This window comes from Vipera berus (genome assembly GCF_964194415.1).
Source record: "Vipera berus genome assembly, chromosome: 3".
In the NCBI taxonomy this organism is placed as follows: Eukaryota; Metazoa; Chordata; class Lepidosauria; order Squamata; family Viperidae; genus Vipera; species Vipera berus.
This window is the reverse complement of record NC_138204.1, coordinates 198,998,309-199,018,387: the sequence shown is the minus strand read 5'-3', so window position 1 is coordinate 199,018,387 and position 20,079 is coordinate 198,998,309. Positions and strand designations below refer to the sequence as shown.

The window sequence follows — 20,079 nt, the reverse complement described above, 5'->3', positions numbered from 1 at the left end:
CTTCCATGGCGGCCATGGACCTGTTGCAAATAATTTCTGGACCGACTCATGAGGGAGGCCACACCCCCGACTTGGTGTTCTTGTCTGGACGGTGGCGTGATGATATCGGTGGGGGCACCACGACCGTTACGCCCCTGTCATGGACCGATCATCACCTCCTATGGCTAGACTTCCCCTTTGCCACCCCCCGCCGTGGGTGCACGGTGCCAACCAGATGGTACCGCCCTAGGCGCCTAATGGACCCTGATAGGTTCCAGGCAGCGCTTGGGAACCCACATGCACTCCCTGCTCACAGCTCGGCGGACGCCTTAGTGGAAGCCTGGGAAAGGGCAGCCACGGAGGCTCTGGACCGAGTTGTACCCCTGCGGCCCCTGACCCGGCGCAGATCCCAGCGAGCCCCATGGTTCACCGCGGAGCTCCGGGAGATGAAGCGTCGGAGACGGGGCCTAGAGAGCCGTTGGAGATCCAGTCGATCCGAATCCGACCGATTGCGACTAAGAATCCTCACCAGGTCTTATCTCGCAGCGATAAGGGTGGCGAAATCCAATTACTTTTCCATCCTCATCGCGTCCGCAGATAATCGCCCGGCTGCCTTGTTCAGAGTGACTCGCTCCCTACTGAACCAAGAGGTGAGGGAGGAACCCTTACAGGGTCGAGCCGAGGAATTCGGTCAATATCTGTTGGATAAAATCGCTCGGATTCGAACCGGCCTGGACTCCAACTGGGCAGAGTTGGAGGAACAGGACATGGACAGTCTTGTCGACGTCATCTGGGAGGAATTTGATCCTGTGACTCCGAAGGAAGTGGACAGGATTATGAGGAGGTTGAGCTCCTCCACATGCTTACTGGACCCGTGCCCTTCCTGGCTGGCCTATGCAGCTCGAGAGGGGACACGAGGCTGGTTTCAGGCAGTCATCTCTGCTTCTCTGAGCGAGGGTCACTTCCCCACCGCCTTGAAGGAGGCGGTGGTGAGACCTCTCCTCAAGAAGCCCACCTAGGACCCAACCTCATTGAATAACTTTCATCCAGTCTCCAACCTTCGCTTCCTTGCGAAGGTTGTTGAGAGTGTGGTGGCGCATCAACTTCCTCAGGTCCTGGATGAAGCGGTTTATCTAGACCCGTGCCAATCGGGCTTCAGGCCGGGCTACAGCATGGAGACGGCATTGGTCGCTCTGATGAATGATCTCTGGAGAGCCCGGGACAGGGGCCATTCCTCTGTCCTAGTCTTATTAGACCTTTCGGCGGCTTTCGATACCATCGACCATGGTATCTTACTGCGGCGCCTCAGGGGACTGGGAGTGGGAGGCACGGTTCTGCGGTGGTTCTCCTCCTTTCTCCTGGGTCGCTCGCAGTCGGTGCTGGCAGGAGGACAGAGGTCGACTCTGAGGCCTCTCGTTTGCGGAGTCCCTCAGGGGTCGGTCCTCTCGCCTCTCCTGTTCAACATCTACATGAAACTGCTGGGTGAGATCATTCGTGGTTTTGGAGTAGGGTACCATCAGTATGCTGATGACACCCAGCTTTTCATCTCAACTCCAAACAGCATCAGTGATGCCCTCGACGTGATGTCCCGCTGCCTGAAAGCGGTCCGGGAATGGATGGGGAGGAACAGGCTTCAACTCAACCCTGACAAGACTGAATGGCTGTACATACCGGCAAGCCAGGATACTCAGATCATTCCATCCCTTAACATCGGGGATGAGTTATTACCCCCTATTGATAGGGCCCGCAACCTGGGTGTCCTCCTAGACTCACAGCTATCCTTGGAAGATCACATAGGAGCTTTGACCAAGGGGGCCTTCTCCCGGGTTCGACTGGTGCGCCAACTTCGACCTTATCTGGACCTGGATGCCTTATGTACAGTCACCCATGCACTTGTGACCTCTCGCCTAGACTACTGTAACACTCTCTACATGGGGCTGCCCTTGAGAGCCACTCGGAAGCTTCAACTGGTGCAAAGTGCAGCTGCACGGACACTTTTGGGGGCCTCCCGATACTCCCATATCACACCTCTCCTCCGTGAGCTGCACTGGCTTCCGGTTGCCTTCCGAGTGAAATTCAAGGTGGTAACAATGACATACAAAGCCCTACATGGCATGGGTCCGGACTACCTACGGGAGCACCTTCTGCCAACGTCAACACCCCTCCGTCCTGTGCGCTCCCACAGAGAGGGCCTCCTCAGGGTGCCACCGCTCAAGGAATGTCGGCTGATGGCCCCCAGGGGGAGGGCATTCTCAGTGGGTGCGCCAGCCCTCTGGAACTGCTTGCCTACCGAAATCCGGATGGCCCCCGACCTTCGCACCTTCCGGCGCGATTTAAAAACTTACCTGTTCCAGCAGTCCGGCCTTGGGGTCTCAGTTGTTTTTACTATTGTTTTTCTCTATTGTTCAATCTGTATACCTACCTTACTCTGTACACCGCCCCGAGTCCCTCGGGAGAAGGGCGGTATATAAATAAATAAATAAATAAATAAATAAATAAATAAATAAATAAATAAATAAAAAGTAGATGATTTATGGACTTGAGACACAAAAGGAGTCTACACACCTACTGTATACTTCTTGATAAAGGCTTGATGGGAATTTGTCTTGCTGGATAGATGAAACATGGAACAGCCTGAATACTGTTTTGTGAGGAGCACATTTGAAGTTCTCTTTGTCTTTGACCATCTAGCCAAGAAGGAAGTTCAGCAGGGATCACTGGCTAAGTGGTAAAGCTAGGTAAGGTAAAGGTAAAGGTTCCCCCGCATATGCGTGCTAGTTGTTTCCGACTCTAGGAGCCGGTGCTCATCTCCATTTCAAAGCCGAAGAGCCAACGCTTGTCTGAGGACATCTCCGTGGTCATGTGGCCGGCATGACTAGACGCCAAAGGTGCACGGAACGCTGTTACCTTCCCACCGTAGTGGTCCCTATTTTTCTACTTGCATTTTTACATGCTTTCGAACTGCTAGGTTGGCAGAAGCTGGGACGAGTAAAAGGCGCTCACTCTGTTACGCGGCACTCAGGATTCGACCCACCAAACTGCCGACCTTCTGATCAACAAGCTCAGCGTCCTAACCCACTGAGCCACCACACCCCTTAAGTGGTAAAGCTAAGCCTAGTTAAATTACAGTTTTAATTCTTTTCCTGGTGTTCATGTCTGCTTTCAATATCCCTGCCCCAATCCTTCCTGTTTTTTCCAACATGTTCCTATTGATGATTTTGGTTATGGTAATAGAAGGGTCAGTAAGTAAGATGAAATCAGAAGAAATCATGTGTATCATCTTGACACACGATGTAGATAGCAGACAAGCCAAAAGAACACTTCTGTTCTCTGAAAGAAGGCTAGCTTTAAAAAAAAGACATTAAATATTTAGTTATTTTTTTCACTTGCTGTTATTATTCAGTATGGTGAATTGTTGTTCACATTCTTTTTGAGATAACAGGAGAGGAAATGAAAATTTCTGCTTTGGCAATTTATTCATGTAATGTGCCCAACATGTGCTATACGTCAAGGTAGATTCACAGAAAAAGAGTTTTGCAAATTACACCTGAAGACATAGACCAAAGCAGTAAGGATTAATTGCAAGGAGGAAGACCAATCACAAAAGAAAATGTTAAGATCTTTTCTTCATCTCAAGGGCGAAGAAGTGTTTGTCTCAACTGCTACAGTGTACAAAGAAAAAGACAAAATTCTTTGGCAATCCGGTTTCAAACTGTTTGGGGGTTTGCTACTGTATTTAATAATAACATATTGAGAAATTTGTTTTCACCCAGTGTTACAAACTCCACTGTTCAGTTGGAAATTCCACTTAACAACTGGGTCATAACATACTGTTTGGAAAAATCACATTTTAAAATAAGTAGGGCTGACAGGTCCTCCATCTGCCCAAAGTATATCCTTTAGAATAAATTCACATAATGGGTTAAGGATTTATTTTAAACCACAAGGTATTTGGTTTAAATATGCCTGCATTTTTTGTGTCACATCTTCCTTCCCCTGTCCTTACCACTTTCAACAGAGTCATATTGCACTACAGTTTAGTTTGGAAGCGTTACTGTTTCAGATAGGAAGGCGGTGGGGAGAGTGGTGAGAATGGCAGAAAAGATTATTGGCAATTCACTTCCTTCTATCCAGGACATAGTGTATAAGCATTGCTTGAGCAAGGTCCGCAGTATTGTCTGGGTCACTATGCATCCTCTTCATGACCTGTTTTCCTTGTTACCTTTTGGAAAGAGACTTTGTGGTATCTGAAACACAACATCCAGATTCAGTCACAGTATTGTTCATTAAAGTTATCAATCTTGTGAACTCTCAAGCATCCTCTTTCCACTATGTATTCAAAATGGACAGTGATTAATATTTATATGTATTTATATTTAAGGGTGTAGGTATATGCATATGTATGTATATAGCATATCTATATGTGTGTTATGTATGTGTACACTTTTGAGAGCAGGCAGCAGAATTTCATTTTTAATGTGTGCCAGTGTGCCCACAGTAAAAAGTGACAATAAAGGTTATTTCATCTATCTTATCTATTTTATTTGTAATAATTCCTAGCTTATAACTCTTTTGTTTTTTGCAGGATTTATTTATACATGTGGTGGAACTTTAAAAGGACTCAATGGAACTATAGAAAGTCCAGGCTTTCCATATGGATATCCAAATGGTGCAAACTGCACATGGGTCATAATTGCAGAAGAAAGAAATAGAATACAGATAGTATTTCAGTCTTTTGCTCTAGAAGAAGAATATGACTATTTATCATTATATGATGGGCATCCTCAACCAGCAAACTTCAGGACAAGGTAAATACTTTTTTTTATCTTATAAAAAACGTTATTGGTACAAATTAAAACGTTTGTTGGATTAATCTTTTCTGGCAACATTTAGAATTAGTGCTATCACATTGCTCCCAATGGTTTCCTTTCCCTCTTATTTTCCTAAATTCAAATTACACAATGGTATTTACTCAAATATATTGTTGCCCACCCAGTTGTAGGCTGACAACTCCTTTGACATAAACACACAAGCTTTTGTAAAAATGGCATTTTTAGAAGACAAGAAACTTGTCACCTCCCATTCATCCTTATGAGTGCTGTGCTATATACATGGACACAATCATAATAAAATGTATGATCTATATGCAAAGAGTCTGAAGATCAATGGACACCTCTTTTTCTTAAATGTAATCACAAGTTGAGAAGTTAGGCTTCTGATATTTGGAAATTACTATGATAATTAGTTTGGCCCTTATTTCCAAATATACATTCCATATTCACATATGGAATTCCATAATTCCAAGTCCATATATACATTATGTATCTGTACGTCTCTATGAGTGTGTTTCTGTGTGTCCATCTGTTTGACTATCCCATAATTTAGTTGCTATCCGGATAGAAAATACTGAAAGTATTTTTAGCTGCAGGGATTATATACTAGTGCAGTTAGATCTACTATAAGATTAAATATTGTGTTATATATATATCTATATCAACTATATTTCTATCTATCATCTATATACTTACTGTCTGTCTATCTGTCTGTCTATCTACACACTGCTTTTCGTTTGTGCAAAAATATAGGAGAAAAAACAGAATCACTTCAATTCTTTTTTTCTTCTTCTGTATAGAGACTCAAATCAGATTGCTTATTAGTTTGTGCTGCTCAACACTACACTTTTCCAGGCAAAGTGTATTTTTCTTAGTATTGTGCCAAATTCCCCCCCTTCGCATTTTCAAAAGTTATATGTATCTACCTGGTCCTTGGGTTGCTTGAGAATCTCTTTTATGTATTTCTTGGCTGTTTTTATATGCATACTTGATGGTTAGAAGTACTACTGCTAGTGCTGCTGTTTTTGTTAACATGTATATTTTATAAATGATATGACTTATGTACTTGTAACAAATGGCATAATGCATCTGATGCAAAATACATAATTATGTCATTCGCGCAACATGTCCTCCTTTTGACATCTTTGTGGCCTGTAATGAACATCTCTGTGTATTACTTATGCTATAGATTCCCTACATTTCCCAGCTTGAAAGAAGACCAGTGGGCATCTTATTCTGCTAGCTTCCTTTGGGTTTTAATTCAAATGGAAGAAATTATCGCTGTTGCAGAGTGATGGAGATATTACTGCACCATAGGGAAACAATTTGGTGGATGGTGATGAAATACCCAATAAGAATGGCTATAACACGATCCCTGAATTCCAAATGTGGTTAAAAAACATTGAGGTTATTAGAATGGCCAACTTAAATTGTGAAAGCTATTCTCATGATTGGAGTCATGTAACTCATATTAAATGTGGTAGATGGGAGCTAAAGAATCAAATATCTTTCTGAAGAATTGAAAAGGAACTAGAATTTACCTGTAGCTACATAAAGTTCACAGAAATTAGTAGATGATAATGGGGGAAAGAAATACTCTATTGGTATAACTAAAGTAATCAGGAGTAAAAAAAATAGATAGGGGCATTCAAAACTTCCATTTGTTTATTGCCATTCATTACAATTAAAAAAAACTGATTTACTGAAAAAAAGAGTGCCATGGAGTTTCCCTTCCTTTGTTTAGCGGTGATATGCTTTTGTTAATGCCAGATGACCCTCTCAATGAACGCTCCACTGCTGTTGGCTACACATCCACAGAGTTTTCTTGGTAGAGGCAAACACTTGTACATATCATCTAATGTTGTTGTTGTTAGCTGCGAAGTCGTGTCCGACCCATCGCGACCCTATGGACAACATTCCTCCAGGCCTTCCTGTCCTCTACCATCTTCTGGAGTCCATTTAAGCTCACGCCTACTGCTTCAGTGACTCCATCCAGCCACCTCATTCTCTGTCGTCCCCTTCTTCTATTGCCCTCGATCTTTCCCAGCATTAGGCTCTTCTCCAGTGAGTCCTTCCTTCTCATTAGGTGGCCAAAGTACTTGAGTTTTAGCTTCAGGATCTGGCCTTCTAAAGAGCAGTCAGGATTGATCTCCTCTAGGACTGACCGGTTTGATCGCCTTGCGGTCCAAGGGACTCGCAGGAGTCTTCTCCAGCACCACAGTTCAAAGGCCTCAATTCTTTGGCGCTCAGCCTTTCTTATGGTCCAACTTTCACTGCCATACGTTGCAACTGGGAAGACCATAGCCTTGACTATACGCACTTTTGTTGACAGGGTGATGTCTCTGCTTTTTAGTGTGCTGTCTAGATTTGCCATGGCTTTCCTCCCCAGGAGCAAGCGTCTTTTAATTTCTTGGCTACAGTCCCCATCTGCAGTGATCTTGGAGCCCAGGAAAATAAAATCTGTCACTACCTCCATTTCTTCCCCATCTATTTGCCAGGAATTGAGAGGGCCAGATGCCATGATCTTGGTTTTCTTAATGTTAAGTTTCAACCCAAGTTTTGCACTCTCCTTCTTCACCTGCAACAAGAGGCTCTTTAGTTCTTCTTCACTTTCTGCCATTAGAGTGGTATCATCTGCGTATCTTAGGTTGTTGATATTTCTTCCGGCAATCTTAATTCCAACTTTTGATTCATCTAGCCCTGCCTTTCTCATGATGTGCTCTGCATATAGGTTAAATAGGCAGGGCGACAGTATACAGCCTTGCCGGACTCCTTTCCCAATTTTGAACCAATCAGTGGTTCCGTGTCCCGTTCTCACTGTTGCTTCTTGACCCGCATATAGGTTTCTCAAGAGACAAATAAGATGGTCTGGTACTCCCATCTCTTTAAGAACTTGCCACAGTTTGTTATGATCCACACAATCAAAGGCTTTAGCATAGTCAATGAAGCAGAAGTAGATGTTTTTCTGGAACTCCCTAGCTTTCTCCATGATCCAGCGTATGTTGGCAATTTGATCTCTAGTTCCTCTGCCTCTTCGAAATCCTGCCTGCACTTCTGGTAGTTCTCGATCCACATACTGCTGAAGTCTAGCTTGTAGGATTTTAAGCATGACTTTACTAGCATGAGAAATGAGTGCAATGGTGCGATAGTTTGAACATTCTTTGGCACTGCCTTTCTTTGGAATTGGAATGTAAACTGATCTTTTCCAATCCTGTGGCCATTGTTGAGTTTTCCAAATTTGCTGGCAAATTGAGTGTAGCACTTTTACTGCATTGTCTTTTAAGATTTTGAATAGCTCAGCTGGAATACTGTCACTTCCACTAGCTTTGTTGTTGCTCAGCTTTTCTAAGGCCCACTTCACTTCACATTCTAGGATGTCTGGCTCGAGGTCAGTGACCACCTCATTGTGATTATCAGGGACGTTAAGCTCATTCTTGTATAGTTCTTCTGTGTAATTTTGCCACCTCTTCTTAATCTCTTCTGCCTCTGTTAGGTCCCTGCCATTTTGGTCCTTTATCATGCCCATTTTTGCATTAAACGTTCCCTTCATTTCTCCAATTTTCTTGAAAAGATCTCTGGTCCTCCCTATTCTATTATTTTCTTCTATTTCTTTGCACTGTTCATTTAAGAAGGCATTCTTATCTCTTCTAGCTATTCTCTGGAATTCTGCATTCAATTGGGTGTATCTTTCTTTTTCTCCCTTGCCTTTCGCTTCCCTCCTTTCCTCAGCTATTTGCAAAGCTTCCTCAGACAGCCATTTTGCTTTCTTGCATTTCTTTTTCTTTGGGATGGTTTTGGTTGCTACCTGTTGTACAATGTCGCGAACCTCTGTCCATAGTTCTTCAGGCACTCTGTCTATCAGATCTAATTCCTTAAATCTATTTGTCACCTCTACTGTATATTCAACAGGGATATGATTTAATTCATACCTGAGTGGCCTAGTGCTTTTCCCTACTTTCTTCAGTTTAAGCCTAAACTTTGCAAGGAGAAGCTCATGGTCTGAGCCACAGTCAGCTCCTGGTCTTGTTTTTACTGACTGTATAGAGCTTCTCCATCTTTGGCTGCAGAGCATATAGTCAATCTGATTTCTGTGTTGACCATCTGGTGATGTCCATGTGTAGAGCCGTCTCTTGGGTTGTTGGAAAAGAGTGTTTGCTATGACCATTGTATTCTCTTGACAGAATTCTATCAGCCTGTGCCCTGCTTCATTTTGCACTCCAAGGCCAAACTTGCCTGTTATTCCAGTTATCTTTTGGCTTCCTACTTTAGCATTCCAATCCCCCATGATGATAAGAACATCATTTTTTGGTGTTAGTTCTATAAGGTGCTGTAGTGCTTCATAGAACTGGTCAATTTCATCCTCTTCAGCACTGGTGGTTGGGGCATAGACCTGGACTACTGTGATATTGAATGGTTTGCCTTGGATTCGAACTGAGATCATTCTGTCATTTTGAGGATTGTATCCCAGTATTGCTTTTCCTACTCTTTTATTGACTATGAAGGCTACTCCATTTCTTCTGAAGGATTCTTGCCCACAGTAGTATACCTGATGGTCATCTGAATTAAATTCACCCATTCCTGTCCATTTTAGTTCGCTGATACCTAAGATGTCAATGTTCAGTCTTGTCATCTCTTGTTTGACCACGTCCAGTTTTCCTTGATTCATGGATCTTACATTCCAGGTTCCTATGGAGAAAAAATCTTTACAGCATCGGACTTTCCTTTCACCACCAGACATATCCACAGCTGAGCGTCCTTTCGGCTTTGGCCCAGTCGCTTCATTCTTTCTGGCGCTACTAGTACTAGCCCTCTGCTCTTCCCCAGTAGCATATTGGACACCTTCCGACCTGAGGGGCTCATCTTCCAGCGTCATATCGTTTTGCCTTTTGGTACTGTCCATAGGGTTTTCATGGCAAAGATACTGGAGTGGTTTGCCATTTCCTTCTCCAGTGGATCACGTTTTGTCAGAACTCTCTGCTATGACCTGTCTGTCTTGGGTGGCCCTGCACGGCATAGCTCATAGCTTCATTGAATTACGCAAGCCCCTTCGCCACGACAAGGCAGTAATCCATGAAGGGGTATCATCTAATACCACTTTACAATGCCTTGGTAAGGCCACACTTGGAATACTGCATTCAGTTTTGGTCACCACGATGTAAAAAATATATTGAGACTCTAGAAAGAGTACAGAGAAGAGCAACAAAGATGATTAGGGGACTGGAGGCTAAAAGACATAAAGAACGGCTGGTGGAATTGGGTATGTCTAGTTTAATGAAGAGAAGGACAAGGGTTGACATGATAACAGTGTTCCAATATCTCAGGGGCTGCCACAAAGAAGTGGGAGTCAAGCTATTCTCCAATGCACCTGAAGGCAAGACAAGAAGCAATGGATGGAAACTAACCAAAGAGAGAAGCAACCTAGAACTGAGGAGAAATTTCCTGACAGTTAGAACAATTAATCAGTGGAACAACCTGTCTCCAGAAGCTCTGAATGCTCCAACATTGGAAGTTTTTAAGAAGAGACTGGACAGCCATTTGTCTGAAATGGTATAGAGTTTCCTGCCTGAGCAGGGGGTTGGAATAGATGACCTCCAAGGTACCTTCCACCACTACCACCACCACCAACATCATTATACATAGGGCAAGACAATTAAATAACAAAAGTCAGGTATAATTTGATTGTATTAAAGTTAAAGTAACTTTACCAATTTTCTCAAACTAAGGCATTGTTTGAATCTTGGACATAGTTTTCTTTCCCTCCTGTCCTCTCCAACCCATTGATTGGCAATTGTACAAGTGTACAAGTGTTTGCATTTATTTATTTGTGGGTAGTGGCTTGTAAAAGTGAAAGCATCCTTGCCTGAATCTACACCCTCTCTGTAAAACTCTGATCATTATCTCTGATACCTTCAATCTTCTTGTTCTTTTGAGTTATTTTCGCCATATTGTGAGGTCTACAGTTATGCATTTTGCCCACCGCTTGCATTTTGCAAGCAGGGCATGTGTCCATGGCTTGCATGTCTTCATCCATCACTTTTTTGGTTGTCCTTGGGGCTGCTGACCATCTGGACTAAATGCAAGTGCCCACCTTGCAGTGGATTCCACGTCAGCTCTGACCACATGTTCTTACCATTGCAGCCACACTTCTGTGATTTTGTTTGTATTTGGGGTGAGTTTGAAGGCCTTCCGACTGTCCTTCTAATATAGAGATATTATTCTATATGGTCAGAAAGTTGGGTGTTTTAAACTGGATAATGTAGTGGTCAAGTCCTAATATCTACTGCCTTGCTCAAATTTAAATGTTACATTATAGCTTATTTTTGTAATATTTTGTAATACATTTCTACCAATGACTGCATTTATTCTCAGCTAAATCAATAATTCAATTGATTATTCAATTCAAATAATTCAATGGATGGAAACCAATTAAGGAGAGAAGCAATCTGGAATTAAGGAGAAACTTCGTAACAGTGAAAACAATTAACCAGTGGAACAGCTTACCATCAGAAGTTGTGGGTGCTTCATTGCTGGAGGTTTTTAAGAAGAGACTGGACCACCACTTGTCTGAAATTGTATAAGGTTTCCTGCTTGAGCTGCAGGTTGGACTAGAAGACCCTTCCAGCTCCATTCTATTCTAATAAAGTAACCCATGTCCAACTTGGCTTGGATATGGGCTGATTCCCTCTGTCTGAAAAACCCTTCACCAAGACTACTATTTTGACATTATGTCTTCAAGTCCTCAATCTTGGCCTGTTTTTAGATGCATTCCTTTCTTTGTTTCCTTAGCTGCTGATCTACTATCTATTATCAGCTTTGGTTCCCTAAGCTTAACAACTAAACAAACTGCCAAGATTTAATGAATCTATTTCTGTTTTTCTCTCTCTGTCTCTCTATCTCTGTCTCTCTGTCTCTCTGTCTCTCTGTCTCTCTGTCTCTCTGTCTCTCTGTCTGTCTGTCTGTCTGTCTGTCTGTCTGTCTGTCTCTCTCTCTCTCTCTCTCTCTCTCTCTCTCTCTCTCTCTCTCTCTCTCTCTCTCTCTCTCTCTCTCTCTCTCTCTCTCTCTCTCATCTACCTGCCTGCCTACACACCTACCTACTTACCTACCTACCATCTGCAATATCCAACAAATGTTTTCACACATTTATATCATTTGAATTCAACTCAGATCCAAAACCTGAAACAGATTTTAAGGAAATACTCCAAAAATTCAACTGGAGATGTTTTAAGTCCTCTTTAATATTTAACTTTAAATTTGTATTTTTAAAACTTTTTTTTATAAATGTAGAGTCCGAAAAGTAGTTGTCTTATACACATTTCCTGACAGACATTGATTTTCCTGATGTTCCCTTTATAAACAGAGCTTCCTGTGTTTTTCAGATCCTCAGGGGGTCTTTCCAAAAAAGCACATAATCATTGCAAGTAAGGGTCCAAGTAATTTATTTCTCTCTTCACTGCTCCTTCTCTTTCTAAATTGACCAGCTGAGCAAACAGTCTGAAATGATTAGGAGAAAATTAAGTGCTCAGCATTTTTGACACACCTTTGAACTACTAAACACAGATGCATTGATTTTCTTCATATAGTAATACAACTTTGACCACTGTTTACATGCAGAGAACTCTGAAGAAGTGTAATATTAGCCACAGGGAATTCAGTATGGCAAGGAAGAAAAGAAATAATGACAGTTCAAATGTATCTATACATAAAAAGAAACAATAACATAATTTTATATTCAGAAATTGCCTTTTTTAACCATATCCATTCCAAGTAATTATTGGAGAACACTAAAAAAAAATATTAATGTGACTGCTGTCAATTACATGTTGTCTGCAGCCTGCCAGGTGAGCAAGTGAGCAAAGCCCCATGCTCACACATGCAGGATCCAGGTAGTGCACAAAACCACACCTCTTCCTGATCCACAGAAAAACTGTCCTCCATGTAACCAGTCCCTGGCACCCAAAAGACTGGGGGCTGATGAATTACAGAATGGCCAAAGAATGTATGCACTATGTACCACTTTTTGAAGACAATAGCATATAATAGCTATTATAGAAAAGGTACTTAAGCCTTCCTTCCTTCCTTCCTTCCTTCCTTCCTTCCTTCCTTCCTTCCTTCCTTCCTTCCTTCCTTCTGTTCCTCCCTCCCTCCCTCTGTCCTTCCCTTCCTTCCCTTCTTTCCGACATCCTCTTTTTAATATTATCTTAAACTATATTGTAATATGAGATTTATAATTCAAATAGATATGGATGAGAATATTGTGGGGATTTTTTTTTTGCAAGAATGGCACGTTACAAATGTTTTAAAAAATGGATGGATGGATTCGTAGTTGACTGACCAGCCGTACTCAGCGTGTGGTCCTCAATGGAACTGCATCAACATGGAGGGAAGTGTGTAGTGGGGTGTCCCAGGCTTAAGATACAGGAGGATCTTGACAGACTTGAACACTGGGCACTATCTAACAAAATGAAATTCAATGGTGAAAAAAGTAAGGTTCTACATTTAGGCAAGAAAAAACAAATGCACAGGTATAGTATAGTGGGTACCTTGCTCAATAGTAGTAACTGTGAGAGGGATCTCAGAATTCTAGTGGACAATCACTTAAATATGAACTAGCAGTATGCTGCAGCTGCCAAAAAAGCCAACACAGTGCTAGGCTGCATTAACAGAGGAATAGAATCAAGATCACGTGAAGTATTAATACCACTTTACAATTCCTTGGTAAGGCTACACTTGGAATACTGCATCCAGTTTTGGTCACCACATTGTAAAAAAGATGTTGAGACTCTAGAAAGGGTACAGAGAAGAGCAACAAAGATGATTAGGGGACTGGGGGCTAAAACATATAAGGAATGGCTGCTGGAATTGGGTATGTCTAGTTTAATGAAGAGAAGGACTAGGGGTGACATGATAGCAGTGTTCCAATATCTCAGGCACTGCCACAAAGAAGAGGGAGTCAAGCTATTCTCCAAAGCGCCCGAAGGCAGGACAAGAAGCAACGGATGGAAATTACCGTATTTTCCGGTGTATAAGATGACTTTTTAACCCATGAAAATCTTCTCAAAAGTTGGGGGGTCGACTTATACGCCCAGTCATCTTATACGCCGGAAAATAGTACATAAATCAATCGAGCGCCCCTGTTCTTGCAAAGAAACTTCAAGCCTCCTTAGTCCAGTCCCCCCTCTGACGTGACTCTCCCTTCCCACCCCTAAGAGCCTCTAAGCCGCTTCCCCTCCCCCTTGCAAATTCCAGACCCCGGGAGCTCTTGCGTTTATTCCAAAGGGTGGGTGGAAGGAAAAGCCTCTTTCGGCTCCGGCGTGGCTACAAGTCGACGAGCCCGGGAAGGCACGCCCTCCCCTCTCACTGTGGAGGAAGCAGGGCAGGCTGGCATCGGGCGGGAGCCGGCAGGGCAGTCCTGCACACACGCGCACTTCCCGGCTGCTAAGGAGTCCTCAGGGAGCTGTGGCATCGGTGGAGCCGTCCGGCGTCAGGCGGGAGCCGGCAGGGCAGTCCTGCACACACGCACGCTCCCCGGCTGCTAAGGAGTGCTCGGGGAGCCGTGGCAGGCACCTCACGCCCTTCCCTCTCGAGGCGGCACCGGCAGAGCTGTCCGGCGTCGGGCGGGAACCGGCAGGGCTTTGCACCATCTGCATCAGATGGGTCTGAATCAGGCTTGTGTCAGACACTTGGGAACTGGCATGTAAGAATTTTCCGGCGTATAAGACGAAAAACCTTGAAAGTCTTCTCAAAAGTCGGGGGTCATCTTATACGCCCAGTCGTCTTATACGCCGGAAAATTCAGTAATCAAAGAGAGAAGCAACCTAGAACTAAGGAGAAACTTTCTGACAGTTAGAACAATTAACCAGTGGAACAACCTGCCTCCAGAAGCTGTGAATGCTCCAACACTGGAAGTTTTTAAGAAGAGACTAGACAGCGATTTGTCCAAAATGGTATAGGATTTCCTGCCTGAGCAGGGGGTTGGGCTAGATGACCTCCAAGGTCCTTTCCAACTTCATCATCATCATCATCATCATCATCATCATCATCATCATCATCATCGTCGTTGTTGTTGTTGTTGTTGTTGTTATTGTTATTGTTATTGTTATATACCAATACCTGGTATGTAAGAAGATTCACTGATTTTTTTTTATTAAAATAGTTTTCCATTTGGCATAATACAATGAACATTCAAACTAAACCATTCTTTTCAAAATATACTTATGCTCCCCCCCCGACTTACTCTACAAAGCCTCTTAAAGGAACAACACAGTGTACAATCAAAATCATAATGCACCATACTGTGTTAATGATTGTCTCTACCTTGGTGCCGTTCTGATAATTTCTCATCTTTTGCAATTATGGAAATCAAGCTTTGATTTTCTCCTGTTAGGTTCTTTCACCTGTGCTTCCTCATTCCTTGCAATTCAACTGTTTTTGATTTCAGTTGCTATACTCGTATCGTTGCATTAGATATAGATTTTATAGTTAAGGATAAGTTTAAACATTTCCTACCCCCATCCATTATTTCAAGGTGAAATCTGCAAAACTGCCAGGCTCTTTGAAAGTTTCCTTGCTATAAGTGTGTTGATTACATTCCAAACGGGCCATTTTATTAGCCACAGCAAACTTATGTCCGAGCTGAAAGTGCAGATTCTTGGGAACCTAGAATATAACAAACTTTTTTGAGATAGATTTTTTTTTCTGAGCAGTATTAGCAGAAATGCCAGATCCTAAATATAACACAAAAATGTTTATTTATTTATCAAAATGATATGCCTGCCCATCTCACAAAGGTGACTCTGAGGGGTGTGCAACAATAAACATATCAAAAACCATATTATTTAAAAATAATAAAAAATAAAATAAAAGAAACAAACATTATAGTGTCAAGTTAGCATTGGTTCTTTGAGACTTTTTGAGTTTACTCCCAACGGTTCCAGGCCTGTAACAGTGAGTATACAGTAAAAAAGTACATGACAATGCTCATTTGTATTTTAGGACTGCCAATGACTTTCTCAAATACAATAACAATAATATTCCACTCTTACATTAGTGAATTGAAATCCTTATCAGGATTTGCAATTTGCTTGCCTGTTTCGTATAGCAAAACCATCAATACATGAAGCAACAGGGAATTTTGTTTATCAGCTAGCGAGCACAGAATAGAAGAGTCTGTGAGGAGGGACTGGCTGAAGGCCACTTAGCTGTTTTCTAAGAGAGGATTAGAACTTGACTTCTAAGTTGCAGGTTAGCACCTTAACCAGTGGTGGGATTCAGCCGGTTCGCACCACTTCAGCAGAACCGGTAGCTAATTTTGTGTTGCCTATGCCCAGAATGGACTTCCAGAAGCGGCATTGACACAGAGAACCAGTTCTTCACATATTTGAATCCCACCACTGACTTTAACCACTACAGCATGCTGGCTTTCTTACTTCATTACAGCTTGACAGTCCTGTACCCTTACTTTTTGTTCACTTGTATAATTAGCTTTTCATTAGAACATTTGTTTAAGAATGAAAATATTTTATGACATGCAATTAGAGTAAAATCATTGGCAACATAGAACTATGTGTATATTGACCCACAAATGAGTTTCATGGAGCTTGGATTTGGTTAGCAGTAAGTCATCTTGAATCTATAATCCTATACCTATTTAACTTGGGCACATGTTCTCTACATGGGGCTGCCCTTGAGGACCACCTGGAGGCTTCAGCTGGCGCAGAATGCAGCCGCGCGGGTTGTGATGGGGGTTTCCCGATACTCCCACATAACACCTCTCTCCGTGAGCTGCATTGGCTTCCGGTTGCCCTCCGGGTGAGATTCAAGGTGCTGGTGATGACCTATAAAGCCCTAAATGGCTTGGGTCCGGGATATTTGAGGGAGCACCTGCTTCTGGCATCAAGCTCCCTTCGTCCTGTGCGCTCCCACAGGGAGAGTCTTCTCAGGGTACCGCCGTTAAAAGATTGCCGGCAGACAACACCCAGGGATAGGGCCTTCTCTGTGGGTGCGCCGGCCCTTTGGAACCAGCTGCCTGTAGAGCTTAGGACTGCCCCTGACCTCCGCTCATTCCGCCGGGACCTGAAGACCTGGCTCTTTGAGCTTTCTGGCCTGGACTGAGGGAATTAATTGGGGTTTTAATTGGATTTTAATTAGGATTTTTATATTCAAGGTTAATATAATCATTTTAATTGTTTTTAATTTTTGTAATTGTTGTATTGTTTTCTTTTTAAAAACCTTGTGAACCTCCCTGAGTCCTACGGGAGAAGGGCGGTATATAAGTCTACCTGTAATTTTAATATGCATGGAGGCAAGTCCAAAGTACAGATAGTCCTCGACTTACAACAGTTTATTTAGTGACTGTTCCAGGTTACAATGGCGCTGGAAAAATTGACTTATGACCATTTTTCACATTTATGACCACTGCATCCTTTTAGTCACGTGATCAAAATCCAGACATTTGACAACTAACTCATATTTATGATGGCTGCAATGTCCTGGGGTCATGTGATTCACTTTTTGTGACCTTCTGATAAGCAAACTCAATGGGGAAGCCAGATTCACTTAACAACCGTGTTATCAGCTTAACAATTGCAGTGATTCACTTAACAATTTGGCAAGAAAAGTAAAATGGGGCAAAACTCTCTTAACACTGGTCTCGCTTAGCAACATAAATTTTGGGCTCAATTGTGGTCATAAGTTGAGGAATACCTGTAACTATTTTTTTTAAAAAGTTCATGTAAACCTAACTCTAAATATTAATATTGCTGTGTTAACAGTGATATAATATGTTTTAGTAAATAATAATAATAACAATAATAATAATAAAGTTGGAAGGGACCTTGGAGATCATCTAGTGACTGCTCAGGCAGGAAACCCTATACCATTTCAGACAAATGGCTCTCCAGTCTCTTCTTAAAAACTTCCAGTGTTGGAGCATTCACAGCTTTTGGAGGCAGGTTGTTCCACTGATTAATTGTTCTAACTGTCAGAAAAATTGTCCTTAGTTCTAGGTTGCTTCTCTCTTTGGTTAGTTTCCATCCGTTGCTTCTTGTCCTGCCTTCAGCTGTTTTGGAGAATAGCTTGACTCCCTCTTCTTTGTGGCAGCCCCTGAGATATTTAAACTTTCTTTACTTCATAGCCTCACTGTATTGGATTTCATGATGTTCATTGTACTGAGAAAGTTAAAAGATTTAGTCTCTGCTGTAGCATTTAACCTGGTCCTAATCTGAAGAGCTAATATACCTAGAGATTTCCTAGGCAGAATCCCTTTAGAAATTTATTCCCATCATGCTTGTAATCAAACTTTCCCCAATAGAATAAGCTCAAAAGCCATATCCTCTTGGGCATCCAATAAATCATCAAATTTTACCTCTAGTTTACCTCTAGTGGTAAACATTTTCCAGTTGTTTCGATACTGTTTGGATATTGGTAGGAAACAACATACAAGCACTCAATATTCAAACTACTACTGATACCATAAAATGAACCCAGCAAGTCTGAGATGAGTTTCTCAACATCTGTTTATTATTATTATTATTATTATTATTATTATTATTATTATTATTATTATTATTATTATTATTATTATTATTATTATTATTATTATTAATCTATCCATCTCAGAAAAACTTTTCCTATGTTTTGCATCATGTAAATGTACAGTAGTTATGTAGTTTAATCCCTTTGATCTTTCTTGCCTTGTAGTATGTAAACTTCTGGGTTGCATCTCTGTAGATTTTCTACATTACTTTCTGAAACTGATGAACTGTCTTAGGTTTACTGGTTCTAAAATTATGCTACAGATGCAACTGTTCTTCAAGAAAGCCATTAAATAAATTATCTTGAATCCCCCACACAGAAACTGTTTATTCTACAACTGGGTCCTCAGAAACTTTAACTTTTTCTTGAGAAGATAGAAGTCAATCATGCTTAATATTTGGATTGGCAAACTGCATCAGTCGATTAAGTTATAGTTAGCATATCTTTAGAAAGGAACCTTTTAAGTTTTCATGTTGACATTTCTTGGCTCCTATGGAAGCCAGGATCCTAATGAATTGAATGGAATCCCCCACATATAGAACTGTACATGCAAAAGTCTTATATGGACATCTTCAGAGTAAGCACAAATGACTCTGGAAATGTTTTTAGTGGACTTCACAAATCCATTGGGCTTGAACATGTACTAGTATTAGTATTAATGCTTCTGTAGGGCTTGGCTCACTTGGATTAAGATGACATATATCCTCCCACACATACATCCACTACAAAAGTATAAAACAAAGATAACCAAATCAAGAAATCAGTAGCAGAAGTTCATAAGAAATTAAGACTTTAGAAGACAACAGAAGTTTTGTTCTATAAATGATATGTCCTTATAATCTTCTGGCTGTTTCAAGAAATTCAGATAGAAATGAAGCCCCAATCAGATTTTGTTTTGAGTCTAGAAGAAATACTTCAAGATATCTTTGTCTTATTTAAGATTCCCTGTTTGAGTCTTGATATATTTTTGCTTTTCAACTTTGACACTACTATGAGAACCTCAAAGCTTCAAATCCACTTATTCTGGAATAATAACTTCCAAACCAACTATCCCTTATTTTGTTCATCTTTAACTGACTACTGCTATAGAGCTGGTTTTTCTTGGAGGAGGAGTGGAATAGAAATGGAACAAAGAAACAGAAGGAAATCTAATTGTAAAAAGTTCTACCTCAGCTGGAGCACTCATCAGCTGCTTTCAACAAACAAACAAAATGAATGGAACATAGTTCATGGATTTCTCAGCAGGATTAATCCCATTATGCAGATTTGTGAGGCTCTGTTGCTCTTTACCTTTTGGATCAAGAAAATATTTCACATTGTTCCTTCAAAATGTCATTGAAATTTGCTTCTTAATTCAAGGAAAAAAATAACAATCCATCCTGCTTTTGGGGACATCTGCAATGAAACAAGCATCTCATACTTTACTTTTTACTTTAAAGTTGGATCAGCAGGAACTGTTCCATTGGCAGTTTGCCTGTGGATCCACTTCATAAATTCACAGTGCTTGGCAGTGCTTCGTATTGTTCTAATGGCCTCTAACGATTACATATGATGTCAGCAAGAATATGCTTCCTTATCTACCCATGTGGCCTCAGCTTTGGCATACTTTTTCTCCTATCATTTTCCGTTAAGCCATATGAAAAGCTTAGTGAATGAAGAACTTTAGAATGGGACCTTCTTTTTATTAATAGACAAAGATTTCAAAGGGAACTAGAAAACTAAATTTATGATATAG

The 20,079-nt window shown here is 41.6% G+C and overlaps 1 protein-coding gene across 1 annotated transcript in view; it reads left to right on the top strand.

Moving 5' to 3' along the window:
- CSMD3 (CUB and Sushi multiple domains 3) overlaps positions 1 to 20,079 on the top strand; it is a gene marked incomplete at its 5' end in the record, with an annotated part of 687,334 nt that overhangs the window by 108,841 nt on the left and 558,414 nt on the right. The window contains one exon of the mRNA XM_081322366.1: positions 4,565 to 4,787. Within this exon, the coding sequence (XP_081178492.1) occupies positions 4,565 to 4,787 (223 nt within the window). The remainder of the gene's footprint in view (positions 1 to 4,564; positions 4,788 to 20,079) is intronic.